General features: G+C 48.7%; 1 protein-coding gene across 2 annotated transcripts in view; it reads left to right on the forward strand.

The window, feature by feature from the left end:
* Positions 1-17,855, forward strand: part of MAPK1 (mitogen-activated protein kinase 1) — a 105,628-nt gene that overhangs the window by 66,621 nt on the left and 21,152 nt on the right. For both annotated transcript variants that reach the window (XM_051826739.2, XM_051826740.2), the window contains exons 3-6: positions 242-431; positions 7,892-8,008; positions 11,313-11,427; positions 11,677-11,808. In XM_051826739.2, coding sequence (XP_051682699.1) covers positions 242-431; positions 7,892-8,008; positions 11,313-11,427; positions 11,677-11,808 — 554 coding nt within the window. The remainder of the gene's footprint in view (positions 1-241; positions 432-7,891; positions 8,009-11,312; positions 11,428-11,676; positions 11,809-17,855) is intronic.

The following is a 17,855-nucleotide window of genomic DNA, read 5'->3' on the forward strand; positions in this document are numbered from 1 at the left end:
CAAGCCTCACAGGTATTTGTTGGCAGTGGATGGCCGGCTAGCCGGGTCTGCCAGCCTGCTCTGTGCCTGTTGTCTAGTCCAATTGACAGGAATTAACTACTTGAGAGTCCTTTGTGGAAGGGACACCAAGTCTTTCTCAGTTTCTCCTTTGCCTTCAGAACTCGCAGTGCGACAGTGGAGTGACGTGCGTCTTGTCTGCTGTGCTTTGCCATCAGTGTTTTGACTTAACCTGTGCAAACAGATACATAGTCCAGGACCTCATGGAAACAGATCTTTACAAGCTCTTGAAGACACAGCACCTCAGCAACGACCATATCTGCTATTTTCTCTACCAGATCCTCAGAGGGTTAAAATACATCCATTCAGCCAACGTTCTGCACCGTGACCTCAAGCCTTCCAACCTGCTGCTCAACACCACCTGTGATCTCAAGGTCAGCCAGCTTGGGACTCCTGCATGATGTGTGGGAAAATAGGGGGGGAATGCTTGCTAAGCCGTGGTTGTATTTGTGTTTAAAATTATACCAGAAATACGTGAAAATGGCATTTCTGGAAAAAATGCAAGTCCTCCTCTTCCTCATCCATCTCATTACCCTTTTCTCCCCAGAGATAACTAACCACCATAACAGATTGGTGTACCTTTATCCAGTTTTTTGCCTGTGCTTCTATACTTCATGTATGTAAATATATGCATATATAATAATATGTATTTTGTGTGTAAGGTTTTTTTTTAAGACTTATTTATTGAAAGCCAGAGTTACACAGAGAGGAGAGGGAGAGAGAGAGAGAGAGAGAGAGAGAGAGAGAGAGATGTCTTCTATCCAATGGTTCACTCCCCAGTTGGCCGCAACAGCTGGAGCTGCGCCGATCCGAAGCCAGGAGCCAGAAGCTTTTTCAGGTCTCCTACGCAGGTGCAGGGGCCCAAGGACCCAGGCCATCTTCTACTGCATTCCCAGGCCATAGCAGAGAGCTGAATTGAAAGTGGAGCAGCTGGGTCTCGAATTGGCGCCCTCATGGGATGCCAGCGCTTCAGGCCAGGGCATTAACCCCCTGCGCCATAACACCGAACCCTAAGGTTTTTTTATGTTAATGAAAATGCTGTGTTTTGATGAGATCTGAGATTCTGCATTAGTAAGAATTATTATTTGAAAAGCAGAGCAAGCAAGAGAACAAGCGACAGTGACAGAGGCAGTGACAGTGACAGTGACAGTGGCAGAGACCCAGGTACTTAAGCTATCACCTGCTGCCTCCCAGGGTGCACTTTATTAGCAGGAAGCTAGCATCTGAAGAGGAGCTGGCATGGCATTCAGATACAGGATGCCTACATTCCATGTTTTGGAGTGCCGGTTCAAATCCTGGCTACCCTGCTTCTGATGCAGCTTCCTGGTGATGCTCCTGGAAGCTGTGATTGATGGCTCAAGTATTTGAGTCCCTGCCACCCATGTGGGAGACCCAGATGGAGTTCCTGGCTCCTGACTTCAGCCTGGTGCCAGCCCCAGCTGTTGTGGCCATTTGGGGAGTGAACCAGTGGACAGAAGATGCACATCTCTCTCTGTTCGTCCTTTCCTGCAAATCATTCTGCCTTTCAAGTAAATGAATAAATCTTTTAAAAAACCATTAATAAGACTGGTGCCGCAGCTCACTAGGCTAATCTTCCGCCTGTGGCGCCGGCACACCAGATTCTAGTCCCAGTCAGGGCGCCGGATTCTGTCCCGGTTGCTCCTCTTCCAGTCCAGCTCTCTGCTGTGGTCCGGGAGTGCAGTGGAGGATGGCCCAAGTGCTTGGGCTCTGCACCCACATGGGAGACCAGGAGAAGCACTGGCTCCTGGCTTAGGATCAGCACGGTGTGCCAGCCACAGCAGCCATTGGAGGGTGAACCAATGGAAGGAAGACCTTTCTCTGTTCTCTCACTGTCCACTCTGCCTGTCAAAAAAAAAAAACCATCAGTAGAAAATGTAACCTCCCTGATTTTAATACCTACTAAGGTATTCCAGATAAATGGGAAAACCCAGTCTTTACAGTCCTCAGATTTCTTCCGAAGATATGTAGGACGTTGTTTCTGTTTTAATAGATGGCAGAGCTAAATACGGAGGAAGATCTGTGGATGTCTTAGATGCCCTGAAAGGGTGTGGATTTGGTCTACTGAACCTACACAAGGGGACAAACATTGGCTTAAGACGCCCGCATCCCATTTCACAATGCCTTTTTTCAGGTCCGAGCTCTGGCTCTTCACTCCTTCCTGCTAATGTGAACCCTGGGAGGCAGTGGTGATGGCTCAAGTAATTAGGTTCCTGCTACCTACAGGGAAGGCCTAAAATAAGCTCCTGGCTCCCAGCTTCAACCCCAAGCCATTGTGGGTAACTCGGAAAATGAACTAGAGGATGGAAGTGCGCTCTCTGTCTTATCTGTGTTATCTGTCCATCTCTGTCTGTGTCTGTCTCTGAAATAAAAAGAAACTAAGGAGACAGAGAAACCTCTATGTCGATGGCTGACTGTTTTTCACAAGGATGCTAGGTCTGCTCACTGGGGAAAGAACAGTCTTTCAGCAGATGGTGCCGGGACAATAAATACCCACATACAGAAGAAAGAGGAAATTGCGTCGGAGGTCAGCAGGTGATGGTTTGAGTGCTTGGGTCCCTGCCACCCACCTGGGAGACCAGGTTGAGCTCCAGGTTCCTGGCTTCAGCCTGAACCAGCCCCAGCGTTGGGGAATTTGGGGAGTGGACCAGTAGATGGAAGATCTCTGTCTCTCCACCTTTCAAATAATACAAAAATAAGTAAACAGAATTTGAACAACAACAACAAAAAACCACAGAAGTAGATCTTTACGATCTTGTGTTAGGTAAAGCTTCTTAGACACAACACCAAAAAACTCGAAGCAACAAAAGGAAAAGGTAAATGGATTCCTCAAAATTATCGTACAAAGTTTCCTAGTGGTTTCATTAAGAAAGTGAAGACAACCCACTGGGTAAGAGAAGACGTTTGCAGATCATATTTGTCATAGGGGAATTACAACTAGAGTATATGAAGGACTCGTAGAACTCTAATAAAAAGGGGAATGGCTGAAGTTAAAAATGAACTAAAGATCTGAACAAACATTTTGCTAAGGAAGAAATACAGAGGACCAGTAAGCACATGAAAAGATGCTTGATATCATTAGTCAGTTGAGAAATGCAAAGGTCACTACGAGATACCACTCTGCACTCCCTAGAATAATTACAATTGAAAAGCCAAATAATAAGTGATGGTGGCAGGGATTCCACTCTAGCAGTCTGGGTGAAATGGAAGCATGTGTCCACTCAAAACCTTGCATGCAAATATTCATAAGAATATTAAGTTATGGCCAAAAGTGAGAGCAATCCAGATGGCATGTGATGATGGAAGAATACAGTGCAGTAGGTCCATGCAGTGGGATAAAGAGGAATGGAGTAGGACTAACATGGTGGCTGAATCTTGCAAACACGGTGCCTGTGAGAAAAGCCCATGAGAAAACATGGTGCTTATGTGAAATGTCCGGAGCAGGCAAATCTGTGGAAGCAGAGGTAGCGTGGTGGTTCTCTAGGCTGATTGGTGTGGGGGAGAGTGGAGTGGCCTGCTAGTTCTTTTCTGAGATGATAAAAATGTTCTCAAATTGGATAGTGGGAATGGTTTTATGATTTCATGGTTATCGAAGCTGTACATTTTAAATGGGTGAATTATACAGTATGTGAATTATATCTGAAGCCATTACAAAAGTACATATAGATGTGTAGCAGTAGTCACTTCTCCCAGTTCAGTTAGCAGACGTTCCTGCGAGGAACTGTGAAAGGCACACCAGGAAGGGAGACAAGCGTATGTCCCTGAACTCTGGACACCAATGGGTCAGAGGTGATAGTCAGTACACAGTCGTGAAAATATGAAACGAGTGTGCAAAAGCAAAGCCCAGAGGTGGGCTGGTTGTGCCTGGGGCTGTGAGAGGCAGCAGGAGGAAGGTGGTGTGTATGCTGGCCCTCTGGGTAAGAGCAGTTTTTCCTTGGGTAAGCAAAGGGCACAGTAGGCCTGAAGATGCGAAATGAGGGCCTAGTGCACAGAACGTTGAGTCTTCCTTTGCGTGGCCACAGCAGTGGATGAGGGGTGATGGCGGAGTCTGCTGTGACTCTGAGAGACGCCTGGGCTCCGTCGTGCCGTGGGCAGCTTGTGTACTCCTCTCTGAAGCCGCGTGGCTGGTGCTGAGTAAGGAGGTACGGAGGGTGGCTTCCTTCACCAGGTACACGTGGGTGGGAGATGGGACGCTGTCCGCTCTTGGGAGCCTCCTGTTGCCCACTTGTTCTGCCCAGGCTGTCACCTACTCCTTTCCCGCATATGTCCTAGTAAAAGCCAGGTGGACGCGTGAAGAACGAAGCTGCTTTTAGGAATGGCTATACTAGGTTTTTGACCTTTAGTGATTTTCTTATAAAATCATAATAAATATTTGAATGTTTCCTTGTGCTTTTTTTCCGTGCAGTGTCTTATCACCCCCCCCCCCCCGTTACAGCAGATTGTTTCTGTTTGTTTTTAGAGAGACATTCTCAGTATATAATATTTTAGGGAAAAATTGGCTCTTATTTTTACTTGAAAACGGTTCATCCTTAAAAATAAGAGTCAGAACCAAAATACTTTGTTATCTCTTCACTGTTGATGGGCTTGTCTTTACTTAGGGCCATTTTATTCATCTCTTTGTCAAATGTTATACCCACACTGATTTCATATGTGTGTGTGTGTGTGTGTGTGTGTATTGATCATCTGCTTAATCCAGGCATGGTTTTCAAAATTAAACACATAGAAACACAACTGGGTAACTATGTATCCACATATAGAGTGTGTGTTTGTGTGTGTGTACTTAGTTTTTATTTTCATTTTATTTGAAAGGCAGAGAGAGGAAAACAGAGAAATTTTCCATCTGCTGGTTCACTCCCCAAATGTCCACAACAGCCAGGACTGGGCCAGGCCGAAGCCAGGAGCCAGGAATTCAGATCTCCCAAGTGGATGGCAGGGACCTAAATATTTGAACCACTGATATTTCTGCCTCCCAAGTTGTGCATTTAGCAGGAGGCTGGATCAGAAGTGGAGTAGCAAGTCCAGCATTGTGGCATAGCAGGTAAAGCCAGCTCCAGCATCCCATACAGGTGCCTGTTCAGTCCTGGCTGCTCCGCTTCCAATCCAGCTTCCTGCTGATGACCTAGGAAAGCAGAAGATGGCCCAAATGTTTGGGCCCCTGCACCCACATGAAAGACCTAGTAGATATAGTTCCTGGATTCAGCCTGGCCATTGTGGCCAACTGGGGAATGGACCAGTGGACGGGAGATCTCCCCATGTCTCTCCCTATCTCTCTGTAACTCTCAAATAAATCCTTTAATAAAAAAATAGAGTAGCTGGGGCTCTAAGCAGGCACTTCAGTATGTGATAGCAGCGTGCCAGGCCGTGTCTTAACTGCTGTGCCAAATGCCAGCCCCACACAGGATGTTGTTAGGTATTCAAATCATTGCAGTTCACATACGTGTGGAGTGCATATCATTCACCCGTGTCTAACTATTCAGGAGAGAAGGTGAGTGAGAACTGAAGTCACTGATTGGTCACAGTGAACACGTCCAAATAGGACAGGGTGCATACGGCCCAGCGTCCAGCGTGACGTGGACGAAGTGCTGCTGACAGACGGGGGGCTTCTGCCGTCTGGAACCTTAGTCTCAGACTCACACACTCAGTCCCTGTGGTGACGGACACCCTTCCTGCAGGCCCTGTGGCCCCCCCGACCTCACACTGTTAAGGTCCTTCTGGGTTTTCAAGCAGGGAGTTGTGTCATTTCTTCCCCTTTACCATGGGTTTCCGTGTTGCTGAAGTGTTCCCTACTCTTGACACTCAGGACGTCAGCTGTCCTTGGTGCTTAGCCCTGTGTGGGCTCGCAGCTAAAAGCTGGCTTTGGTTTCTGGTTTCCACCCGTGCTCTTCTGGCTTGTTCCCCGCAGCCCCGAGGCCCCGCAATGCTGACCTCTCAGGGCCCCAGACCCACACGGGGTTATGGGTCTGTTTGAAGTTGTGCTGGCATGTTTGCAGCCGATCTAGGGCAGGGAGCCTGGAGGGTAGGGGAGACTGTGATCTGCACCAGACTGTGCCCTCTGCCTTTGCTGGACTGACCACGTGAAATCCCCAAGAGGAAGCCCGGGAAGCAGGGATCTGAACACATATGGTACTGGCCTGCTTGGAGGAGGACTAGGAGACGCAAAATGTCTTTGGGGCTGGGTTTCCTTTGTGGTAACAAAGTTTGTATTTATTCAGCCCAGAAGATAGACATACAAGACTGCTGAAGTTTAAGGGGTAATTCCGTGTTTCTTCTTCTAGATCCTCTTTTTTTTTTTTTTTTTTTTTTTTTTTTTGACAGGCAGAGTTAGAGAGGGACAGAGAGGCCGTCGCTGCGGCTCACTAGGCTAATCTTCCGCCTAGCGGCGCCGGCACACCGAGTTCTAATCCTGATCGGGGCGCCGGATTCTGTCCCGGTTGCCCCTCTTCCAGGCCAACTCTCTGCTGTGGCCCAGGAGTGCAGTGGAGGATGGCCCAAGTCCTTGGACCCTGCACCTGCATGGGAGACCAGGAGAAGCACCTGGCTCCTGCCATTGGATCAGCGTGGTGCGCCGGCCGCAGCGCGCCAGCCGTGGTGGCCATTAGAGGGTGAACCAATGGCAAAGAAAGACCTTTCTCTCTGTCTCTCTCTCACTATCCACTCTGCCTGTCAAAAAAATAAAGAAATAAATAAAATAAATAAAAGAGAGAGAGGGACAGAGAGAAAGGTCTTCCTTCCGTTGATTCACCCCCCAAATGGCTGCTACAGCCGGCGTGCTGCGGCCGATCCAAAGCCAGGAACCAGGTGCTTCTCCTGGTCTCCCATGCAGGTGCAGGGCCCAAGCACTTGAGCCATCCTTCACTGCCTTCCTGGGCCACAGCAGAGACTGGACTGGAAGAGGAGCAACTGGGACAGAATCCGGCGCCACAGGCGGAGGATTAACCAAGTTTCCCTTCCATGGCATGGAGCTCACGCCATCACTGCCCTCACATTCTGTGTTGTGTGGAGCACTCCCTGTCACTGCTCTCAACGTTTTGTAGCCTGGGCACTCGACTGAGTAGTATGAGTTAGACTTGGTTGACCTTTGGTGCAGCAGTTAGAAAAAGAAAAAAGGAAAATGAGACAAGCTGTCTTTTGACAGTCTTGAAAAGAGTTGTGGGTTTGTTTGTTTGTTTGTTTTTTTAATATTTATTTATTTACTTGAAAGAATTACACAGAGAAGGAGAGGCAGAGACAGAGAGAGAGAGGGAGGTCTTACATCCACTGGTTCACTCCCCCAGTTGGCCACAATGGCCAGAGCTGCGCCTTTGGGAGTAGATTTGACTACATAGAAGGGGAAGGAAGTGGAAAGCAACTTTGCAATAACTACTGATGGGCCAACGGGAATTTGAGAAATAGAAGGCAAGTGGGGGTCCTGGCAGTGATGATTCCAGGAGCCCCTGCAGAACAGGGCCAAAAAAGGGCCCCAAGTAGCTTCGTAACTTTAGCCAGAACCATTTTTCTCAATTCACCCAAGCAAGACTGTGGTGTGCTAAGCAGACAGTGAAAGCTAGGAGAGCCCCTTACACTGTGCCCTATTGATTCAGCCAGCCTGTTTCCTGGTCCCTGACGCGTGGAGCATCATCACTGCCATCCTGATTGTTGGGAGGATTAAATAATTGTGAATTTGTAGACTTGTCACCAAGTGTCTGCTGCGTGGTGATAGAAGAAACTACTTTTTGTATCATTGCTGTTTTCTGTTTTTATTTTTATGATGTTCTGATGTCAGGCTGTTTAGAATCTTTAAGACATGTCCTGTGTTTTGTTTTGTTTTCCCTCTCAGATCTGTGACTTCGGCCTGGCCCGCGTTGCGGATCCGGACCATGATCACACAGGGTTCCTGACAGAGTATGTAGCCACGCGTTGGTACAGGGCTCCAGAAATTATGCTGAATTCCAAGGTAAGGACCAAGTTTGCATAAAAAGAAAACCTTGCATGTGGGTTGTAGGAGGCCTCCCTCTCCAACCTGTTTCTACTTGCGTGGAGGCTTGGAGCCAAGGCACTGTTTTATCTCATCGTACTGCGTTAGAACTTCTGGGCCCTGGTTCAGCCACTGCACCGTGGCTGGGGTGGTGCTGACCTGTCCTCGCGTCAGGTTGAGCCTCCCGGTCGCTGTGACTGTAAGTGGTCTGTGTCCTGCCATTTGGTCAGTCCTGCCTGTGGAAGCTGCACCTACCAACACCACTGCCTGGGCATGTACCAGAGGCTTCCTGGTCATCTCAGCACCGAACCAGGGCTGTGCTGTCTAAATCAGCTGTACCTTTATAATGAGGAATGTCTCTTCTCCCTGAAGAAGACCTACAGCTCTTGTGATTCCTTCAAAGTTACATGGTACTTGTGTTTGCCAGGAAAGGGCCTTCCCCTGTGCCTCCACGTGGCTGTGGAGAGCGCATCCTGTCGCATCTGAGCTCTGCTAAGATCTGTGTGTCTCCTCAGAAATGATTGAATACCTCTGCAGAAGCACCAGAAGGCGAAAGGGTGACGGGTGTGTTAGGTTATGAGCAAGCAGGCAAAAGTTGAAGGCTGCCGTGAATACGGTGGCTTTTCATGCCTCGTTTGCAGAGAGCGTGTGAGCCAAAATTAGGTAGCTAGGTGGGCCTGGCATGGTTACGTTTGTCTGGTATCGCAGGACTCTGAGATTCCTAAGCACAGCCCCATCTGCTGGAAAGTAGTGTGGGAGGAGTCATGTGAACAGACATTGCACCGTAAGTCTGGGGCCCAGGAGCCAGGAGTGAAGTCGGGAGGCTGGGTGGAAATGGAAGAGCAGGGCTCCTAAGCTCACAGGCTCCATGCTCTTCCTCCGTCCTCCGCAAGTAAGGAGAAGCCGTTAGATTACTGTAGTTAGGAAATGGGATTATTTAAAGCAGTTATCCCTGATAACCTACATTTGTTCATTTTAGTTCCAAAAGTAAGCTCATTAAGATCAATTCCACTAGAAAGAAGGATTTGGTGTAACAGATGTTTCAGAGAAGAAAGTGCTGTGTTGACTCTCATAACTGTGTTAAAATAATCCCACACAGCAGGTTGCATCTCCAGCCAGCCGTGGACAGTCGTTCCTAGCAAGGGGTGCCCGTGTGTCTTTCATCTGGTGGCTACTTGGTCTCGTGTCGCCATTCCATCTTGAGGTGCCCCAGTTGCCCCCCAGGGGGACACAGCCAGACAGGGTGGGCTCTCTGCATGTTCCAGAGGCTCTCGCCCCTTCTACCTATGGGCTTACTGTGTGGGAACCTTTGTGGAGATTCATTTACTTGTAACACCTCTAGCCTAGGATCATCTTTCTAGTGACGTGTTCAACTTTATTCTTTTTTTTTAACTTAAAAATCTTTAAAGCCCATAGAAAAACTGAGAGTACAGTGACTGCCCCTGTACCCCTCACCTTCATTCCCCTGCCGTTGGCATCATACCCTTCCTTCCCCTTGCTCCCCACCTTTCTCTCCTCTCGTCTTCTCCGCGCTCTCCTCTTGGTCTGACCGTCTTCACTCTGCACCAGCCTGGTCCGTCACTTCACTCGTGCCCCCTTGGGAAACACTGATACTTCTAGAAAGGGGGTGTACTTCCCTAAAGCCAGGGAACCCTTAGCCCACCTAAGACGATCAGCATTCACTCAGCGACATTTTTGCAGAACACAGGTAAGCTGGTTTGTAGAACCACGCATGTTGTGTAAGTACCACAGCAGTGATGCTTTGTTCCTTCTCTGTGAAGTGCATCAGAACACACCTCTGCTTGGTGCTGTGTGGGTGCGTGTCCATGTTGGTTTTAAATTTCCCTTTATTTAACTTTGGCCAAAAACAAAGATTATTTTGGATTTTAAGAGGGGCCAGCATTGTGGTGCAGCAGGTTAAGCTTCCACCTGCAACACTGGCATCCCATACAGGCATCAGCTCAAGGCCGGCTGCTCTACTTCCTGATGCAGCTCCCCGCTAATGCGCCTGGGAAAGCACCCAAAGATGGTTCAAGTGCTTGGGCCTCCACACTCATGTAGGAGACCAGGAAGAAGCTCCTGGCTCCTGGGTTTGGCCTGCCCAGCCCTGACTATTGCAGCCATTTGGGGAGTGAACCAGCAGATGGAAGAGATACCCTCTACCCACCCCCAACTTTGCCTTTCAAAAGAAACCTCAAAAAGCCGGGGGCGGTGCTGTACCATAGCAGGTTAAGCTGCTGCCTACAGTGCCAGCATTCCATATGGGCACCAATTTGAGACCCGGCTGCTCCACTTCTGATCCAGCTCTCTGCTGTGGCCTGGGAAAGCAGAGGAGGCTCAAGTCCTTGAGTCCCTGCACCCACATAGGAGACCTGGAAGAGGCTCCTGGCTTCGGATTGGCAATCCAACCCAATTTTATCCTGTGAATCTTAATCACTGATTCTTTGTTTTCCAAAAAGATTTCACTGTTTCCCTAAGTTTTAACACTTGACCCAAATTTTTATTCTCTGGCTATTTCCACATTTCTCCTTATATTTATTACTGTTTGCAACATTTTCCATAAAATTCAACTTATATTCCTTAGAAAAACATCTTTTTTTATACTGCGCCGGCGCCGCGGCTCACTAGGCTAATCCTCCGCCTAGCGGCGCCGGCACACCGGGTTCTAGTCCCGGTCGGGGCGCCGGATTCTGTCCCGGTTGCCCCTCTTCCAGGCCAGCCCTCTGCTGTGGCCAGGGAGTGCAGTGGAGGATGGCCCAGGTGCTTGGGCCCTGCACCCCATGGGAGACCAGGAAAAGCACCTGGCTCCTGGCTCCTGCCATCGGATCAGCGCGGTGTGCCGGCCGCAGCGCGCCGGCCGCGGCGGCCATTGGAGGGTGAACCAACGGCAAAGGAAGACCTTTCTCTCTGTCTCTCTCTCTCACTGTCCACTCTGCCTGTCAAAAAAAAAAAAAAAAATCTTTTTTATACTGTAAGGATTTAGAGTTCTCCTGTGACTTAGCAGAATTCCTTCAAAGAAAAATTAGTGCCTGAAAAATGAGTAGAAAAAGAAATTGAAAACAGAGATGGGTAAAATATGAGAGTGCCATCTGCTCTGTGGGGACCGAGGGGATGGAGGAAAGAGTTTTTCCACCTGACTCTTCACGTGATCCTTACAATGGGTGAAGCCATCCTGGGGATTCCAGAGGAGAAGCTGAGCCTCTCCCGAGCCGTGTCCTATGGTGTGGGAAGACCTCGCTGTGCTGTGTGACACCAGGTGTCCCCCGCTTGCTTCCCGCTGCAGGGCTACACCAAGTCCATCGACATCTGGTCTGTAGGCTGCATCCTGGCGGAGATGCTCTCCAACAGACCCATCTTCCCGGGGAAGCACTACCTGGACCAGCTGAACCACATTCTGGGTAAGGGCCGAGGCCTGCTCACTTCACAGCCACCGCCTTCAGTTGAGAAGAGTTCTCAGAAATCTGTAGCTGAGGTGGACGTGAATTTGTGACCTCCCCTGAGTTAAGATGCTAAGGGCCTTTTTATGAATACTTGTTAAAGGTGGCACTGGGTAAGCACCAGGGTTCATTCTGCCCCACAGCTCACATGCGTGGTCAATTTGCTGTGGTCGTGATAACTAATAGCTAATTAATTATTTTATCTGATAGGTATTCTTGGATCCCCTTCACAAGAAGACCTGAATTGTATAATAAACTTAAAAGCCAGAAACTATTTGCTTTCTCTTCCACACAAAAACAAGGTGCCATGGAACAGGCTGTTTCCAAATGCTGACTCCAAAGGTAAGTCTTCCCTCATTAGTTTCCTGGGGGTTGGCTTCCTGTGTGCTTCTTCGCTCTATTTGTAAGTTGGTACATCACTGGCCTGTGGCCACGGATGATGCCTTAGTGAGGGCTCACTACCGTAGATGGTGGTCTTTCCCTTTTGTTGGGGAGCAGTGGCCAAGGGTAAGGGAGTCTGGGGTGACGAGGATTAAGAAAGTGTAGGAGCCTGCTTAACATTGTAAGCCTTTTTATCTCGCACTTGATAGTTGGTAAAGCCAGATATTAAAGAATGATTTGCAACAGAGGAAAATTCACCCTTTAGAGTCAATGTGCATGTCTAAGGAGTTTTTGTTGTTTAGTTTTTCTTTTTCTAAGATGTATTTCATTTATTTGAAAGACAGAGTTACAGAGAGAGATAGAGACAGAGAGAAAGGTCTTCCATCCACTGGTTCACTCCCCCAGATGACCACAACGGCCGGAGCTGCGCCAATCCAAAGCCAGGAGCCAGGAGCTTCTTCCGGGTCACCCAAGCACTTGGGCCATCTTCTTCTGCTTCCCCAGGCCATAGCAGAGAGCTGGATCGGAAGTGGAGCAGCCAGGACTCAAACCGGTGCCCATATAATATGCTGGCACTGCAGGCGGCAGCTTTACCTGACTTGCTGTGCCACAGTGCTGACCCCCAACAGTCTAAACTTTTAAAAACAGCTGCCTAATATACATAGACACACATTAAATGGGAATAAATAATCATGCAATTAAAAATTAAATAAATTAATGTATCATTTGTAAAAAATGGTTTCACATACCCTAAGGTTATGAAGGTATGAAGATTCTGGTTTTTTGTTTTTTTGTTTTTTTAAGCTCCACAGTTTTGGGTCCTATTTAGGTCTATGACTTATTTATTATTTACTTAGCACATAGGTATCTAATTAGCCCAGTATGTTCATAGAAGAAGCTGATACAAGCAACAACACAGGCTTTCATAAACCTCACATGCAGCGTGCTGAATGGAAGAATTGTAGACATAGAGACTCCATCAATATGATCTACAAGGTTACAAATCAGATAGGTGACTGGCAGAGGGTGTGAGAAAGGCCTGGCTGCTGGGGGCACAAAGCAACTTTTAGGGACAATGGAAACATCCCATCAAGAGACTGCCGTGGTTCCATGATGGGGACAAGTCTCCTAAAACTCGGATATCCTTGAGGGGCCGGTGCTGTGGTGTAGGGGGTAAAGCCACCACCTGCAGTGCCAGAACCACATATGGATACAGGTCTGAGTCCTGGCCGCTCCACTTTCAATCCAGCTCCCTGCTAATGTACCCGGGAAAGCAGGAGAGGATGGCCCAAGTCCTTGGCCCCTGCACCCATGTGGAAGACCTGGCAGAGGCTCCTGGCTTCAGATAGGCCCAACTCCAACTGTTACAGTCATTTGGGGAGTGAACCAGCAGATGAAAGACCGTTTTCTCTGTCTCTCCATCTCTCTGTCTGCAATTTCACCGATCAAATAAATAAATGAAAATCTTAAAAAGTGGAAAAGGAGGGCTAGTGGCATGGTGCAACAGGTTAAGTCACCGCTGGCAATGCCAGGAGTCCCAGCTGCTCAGCTTCCTGTTAATACATCTAAGAAAGCAGTGGGAGATGGTCCAAGTGCTTAGACCCTATCACCTGGTCAGAAACCAAGATGGAGTTCCTGGCTCTTGGCTTCAGCTGAGCTGTTGTGGCCATTTGGAGATTAAACCAACAGGTGGAAGATAACCTCTGTCCTGTCTCTGTCGCCAACCCCATTCTGCTTCTCAAATAAATGTTGAGAAAAAAAACTTTTTTTTTTTTTTTTTTTTTTAAATTTATTTGAGAGGTGGAGTTGGAGACAGTTCACTCCCTCAAATGGTCACAATGGCTGGAGCTGTGCTGATCCGAAGCCAGGAGCCAGGAGCTTCTTCCAGGTCTTCCATGTGACAGGGTCCCAAGGACTTGGGCCATCTTCTACTGCTAACCCAGGCCATAGCAGAGAACTGGATCAGAAGAGGAGCAGCCAGGACTCAAACTGGTGCCCATATGGGATGCCGGCACTGCAGGCGGCAGCTTCACCTGCTATACCACAGCACTGGCCCACACTTGCTTGTTTAGAATTGAATTTCTTTTGGTTATAAGAGAAGCTCTATTTTTATTTCCTTATGTATAAGAGTGGTATGTTATTGTAGACAATTTCTTTTCTTTTTTTTTTTTCTTTTTTTTTGACAGAGTAGACCGAGAGAGAAAATGGCCTTCTTTTTCCGTTGGTTCACCCCCTAATGGCCACCACGGCAGGCGCACTGTAACTGGCGCACCGCGCTGATTCGAAGCCAGGAGCCAGATGCTTCTCCTGGTCTCCCATGCGGGTGCAGGGCCCAAGCACTTAGGCCATCCTCCACTACACTCTCGGGCCACAGCATAGAGCTGGAGTGGAAGAGGAGCAACCGGGACAGAATCCGGTGCCCCAACTGGGACTAGAACCCGGTGTACCAGCACTGCAGGCGGAGGATTAGCCTAGTGAGCCGAGGCGCCGGCCTGTAGACAATTTCAAAGTATAGAAAGAAGAGATAAGAGAATAACAAATATTCCTAATTACCAGAATCCCAAAGTAACCTCCAATATTTTGTTGTACCAGTGTGTGAGAGCTTCTACCTAGGTGGTTGTAATTATCTGGCTGTATAATATAGTCTGATTATGGGATTTTTTTCAGTTAGAACTTCACAGTATAGCTAGCAGGCATTACTGATGAGGTGACTTTGTGTGCTGTCGTCCCTGAGCGGGCCTCATAAATGCCCTTCCCTGGGTCGCCATGTTGAAGAGATGTGTGGTAAGAGAGCTTCGTAGTTGGGGTTTGCTGATGGGAGGACCCACCCCAGGCTTCCCTCCTTGGTTTCTATAGTCAGTTGTGCTCTATCTCAGATTATTTCTCAGGCTTTTTTTAAAGTTAATTTTCCTTAGGTTAAGATCATGAATGCTGAGAGTGGCTCATTCAGATAACAGTTAGCTCCACTAAAATCCAGAAAACTGAGTTTGAATTTAAGTGTTGGGAATATGGCGAAGAAGCGGGGGAAGGCTGTAGTGGACTAAAGAAAGGAAGAGAGGCCGGCGCCGTGGCTCACTAGGCTAATCCTCCACCTAGCAGTGCTGGCACACCGGGTTCTAGTCCCGGTCGGGGCGCCGGATTCTGTCCCGGTTGCCCCTCTTCCAGGCCAGCCCTCTGCTGTGGCCAGGGAGTGCAGTGGAGGATGGCCCAGGTGCTTGGGCCCTGCACCCCATGGGAGACCAGGAGAAGCACCTGGCTCCTGGCTCCTGCCATCGGATCATCGCAGTGCGCCGGCCGCAGCGCGCCGGCCGCGGCGGCCATTGGAGGGTGAACCAACGGCAAAGGAAGACCTTTCTCTCTGTCTCTCTCTCTCACTGTCCACTCTGCCTGTCAAAAAAAAAAAAATTAAAAAAAAAAAAAAAAGAAAGGAAGAGAGACGGGAGCAGGCGGCGCGGGGTGAGCAGAGGAGCTCCACATGCTGGGAGCGCGGGCTCTGCAGCCAGGCCTCCCTCCACTTACCCTCTGGGGACCGCGGTGGGCCCACCTGTACCATCGCGTGAGGGACAGTGTCTGCATCGCAGGGAGGCCTGGGTCTGAGACCGCAGGGCCGAGGCTTTCCTTTACAAGGAGGCTCCACAGAGGTCACAGGACATTCGTGTTACGGAAAAAATCAGGCATGGATTTCAAAGACATTTTTGCGCCAAAATCAGCTTATCTTCTACGTCACGTTTCCGGGAACTTTGTGAAGTCGGTCCGTGTGTATCTTGGGATCGTCTCTTGTCTGTGGTTCTGAAGAGTGGCTGTGGTGTAGTTCCTTTTAGGGATGACCCGTAAGGGTCTCGGCCCAGGAGCATGTTGCACGCTGGAGTTCACCTGGCTGGCTGTGGCTGCGTCACAAACTGCTCTAAGACGCAGGCCTGAGACGCTCACCACGTGTGTTGAGGAGCCCACTGGGCTGCTGTGACTGGGAGTGTGCCCTGCAGTCGCCTGCCAGCTCCCTGCACATAGCGGGTGCGGGTGGCCTCAGCACGTCCTGCCGTTGCCCCTCACCCTACAGTAGACTAGAGTAGGTGGGAATATGCCAGGAGAGCAGAAGCTACAAAGTCTCTTGAGACCGAGTCTTGGAACAATCATTTGCCGCATTCTGTGTGTCAGAGTGAATCCCACGATCCTCCTGGATTCTTGTGGGAAAATAACCCTCCTCTTACTCAGATGAGCCATGAAGAATTTAACCTGTCATGGAACTCTGTTATTTTAGTCTAAAAGCACAAAGTCGTTTGTTTAATCAGTAGGTGTGCATGTCCGCTCTGTGCCGGCAAGGCTTCTACAGACCAGCTGTAGGAGAGCCAAGGACCTGCCTGCAGGAAGCCGCCAGTCTAGATCTGCAGCAGAGTGACCCAGGAAGGTGAAGAACTCCGCTGAAGTCTCGTCAGTGGTCGTCCAGAAAAGGAAATGTGGATATCTCTTAAACACGGGAAACGGTCCTCATTTCCACTCAGACACTGTACAAACCTTGAGGATTCAATAATTCTTTCTTTTTTTTTTTAAAGATTTATTTTATTTATTTGAAAGGCAGAGTGGCAGAGGCAGAGGGACAGGTCTTCTATCCGCTGGTTCACTCCCCTATTAGCCACTATGGCCAGAACTGAGCTAATCCTGAGCCAGGAGCCAGGAGCTTCTTCCAGGTCTCTCATGCAGGTGCAGGAGCCCAAGGACCTGGGCCATCCTCTACTGATTTCCCAGGCCATAGCAGAGAGCTGGATTGGAAGTGGAGCAGCCAGGACTCGCACTGGGATGCCGGCACTTCAAGCCAGGGCTTTAACCTGCTGCGCCACAACGCTGGCCCCTCTTTTTTTTTTTTTTTTTTTTTTTTTATACCCTCACTCCTCATAGTAGCAAGTGTCCAGAAATTCGATAGCCCTCTGGGTGGTCCTGCCGTGGGAGCATCTGGTGCAGAGGGACTTGGTCAGTTCTCTGTGCAGGGCAGTGTGGCAGCTCTGTCACGTGTCTTCTATCCCAGCATTCTGGGAGCTGAACTTCTGTGTCTGCCAAGCGAATGGTGGGGGAGAGGGCGTTTTCTTTAATTAAGAGTAAAACTGAACATTTATTTTCACATTTGTTGGAAATCGTTGATTGTCGAGTCCCTTGAAGCTGCAGTTTTGTAGATTTTTCTTCACAGACGTCTTAGCTTAGGGTTCTCTGCAGATGTCTCCAGTGAGGGGGAGAAATGTGAGTATGCTTTAGCAGATGGCGTTGGGCTAATTGAACAGCTCTCTGGAAGAAAGTCAGTCTAAATCATTACTCACACAGCAAAACAAATTCCAAAAGAATTGATGATTAAATCCTTTTTAAAAGTTCATGCTCCTAAAAACTGACACTACTTAGAGTATCAGTATTTTTCTGATTTCTACATGGAGGAAGACTCGTCTTCTTGAGATTCGAAAGCAAACTGAAGGAAAGAGAGTAAATTTGATTAAGCAAAAGTTTGAAACTTAAAATAGATCAGCTGTGGACAAAGACTCTAGAATGTTCTAGAGTGACTGAAACTCAAGGGTGTGTGTGCTGCCTGTCCTGTGTGCTCAGGCAGCAGCCTCCAGACCAGGCCCCGTGGCTCAGAGCCTGGACCTTGAACAAGGTGTTTAGCCTCCCTGTGGTGTGATTTCCAGAATGGTACAAATCGGAGTTCCCACCTCACAGGGCAATAGCTGCTGACCATTGATATGCTAGTGTATAGAGAACTGAGATCCTGCACCTCAGTGCGTACGTAAGTGCGCTAAGAGCGAGAACACACAGTTCACAGGAAATACTGAGATAGGATCAGAGGGCAGCAGTTCCATAGCTGGCTTGGGCCATGTTAAATTTCAGACACCGTTGGTCATCCGAAGCCTGAATGCCAGTGTGAACCAGCTGATGAGTAACTGATACATCCACTAGTGGATTGTCACGGAAAGCCCTGGAAAGATTCTTACTGCTCTGGTCTGATCGCATGGGAAAATCCTGATGTGCAG

This window comes from Oryctolagus cuniculus, chromosome 21 (genome assembly GCF_964237555.1).
Source record: "Oryctolagus cuniculus chromosome 21, mOryCun1.1, whole genome shotgun sequence".
NCBI classification, from domain to species: domain Eukaryota; kingdom Metazoa; phylum Chordata; class Mammalia; order Lagomorpha; family Leporidae; genus Oryctolagus; species Oryctolagus cuniculus.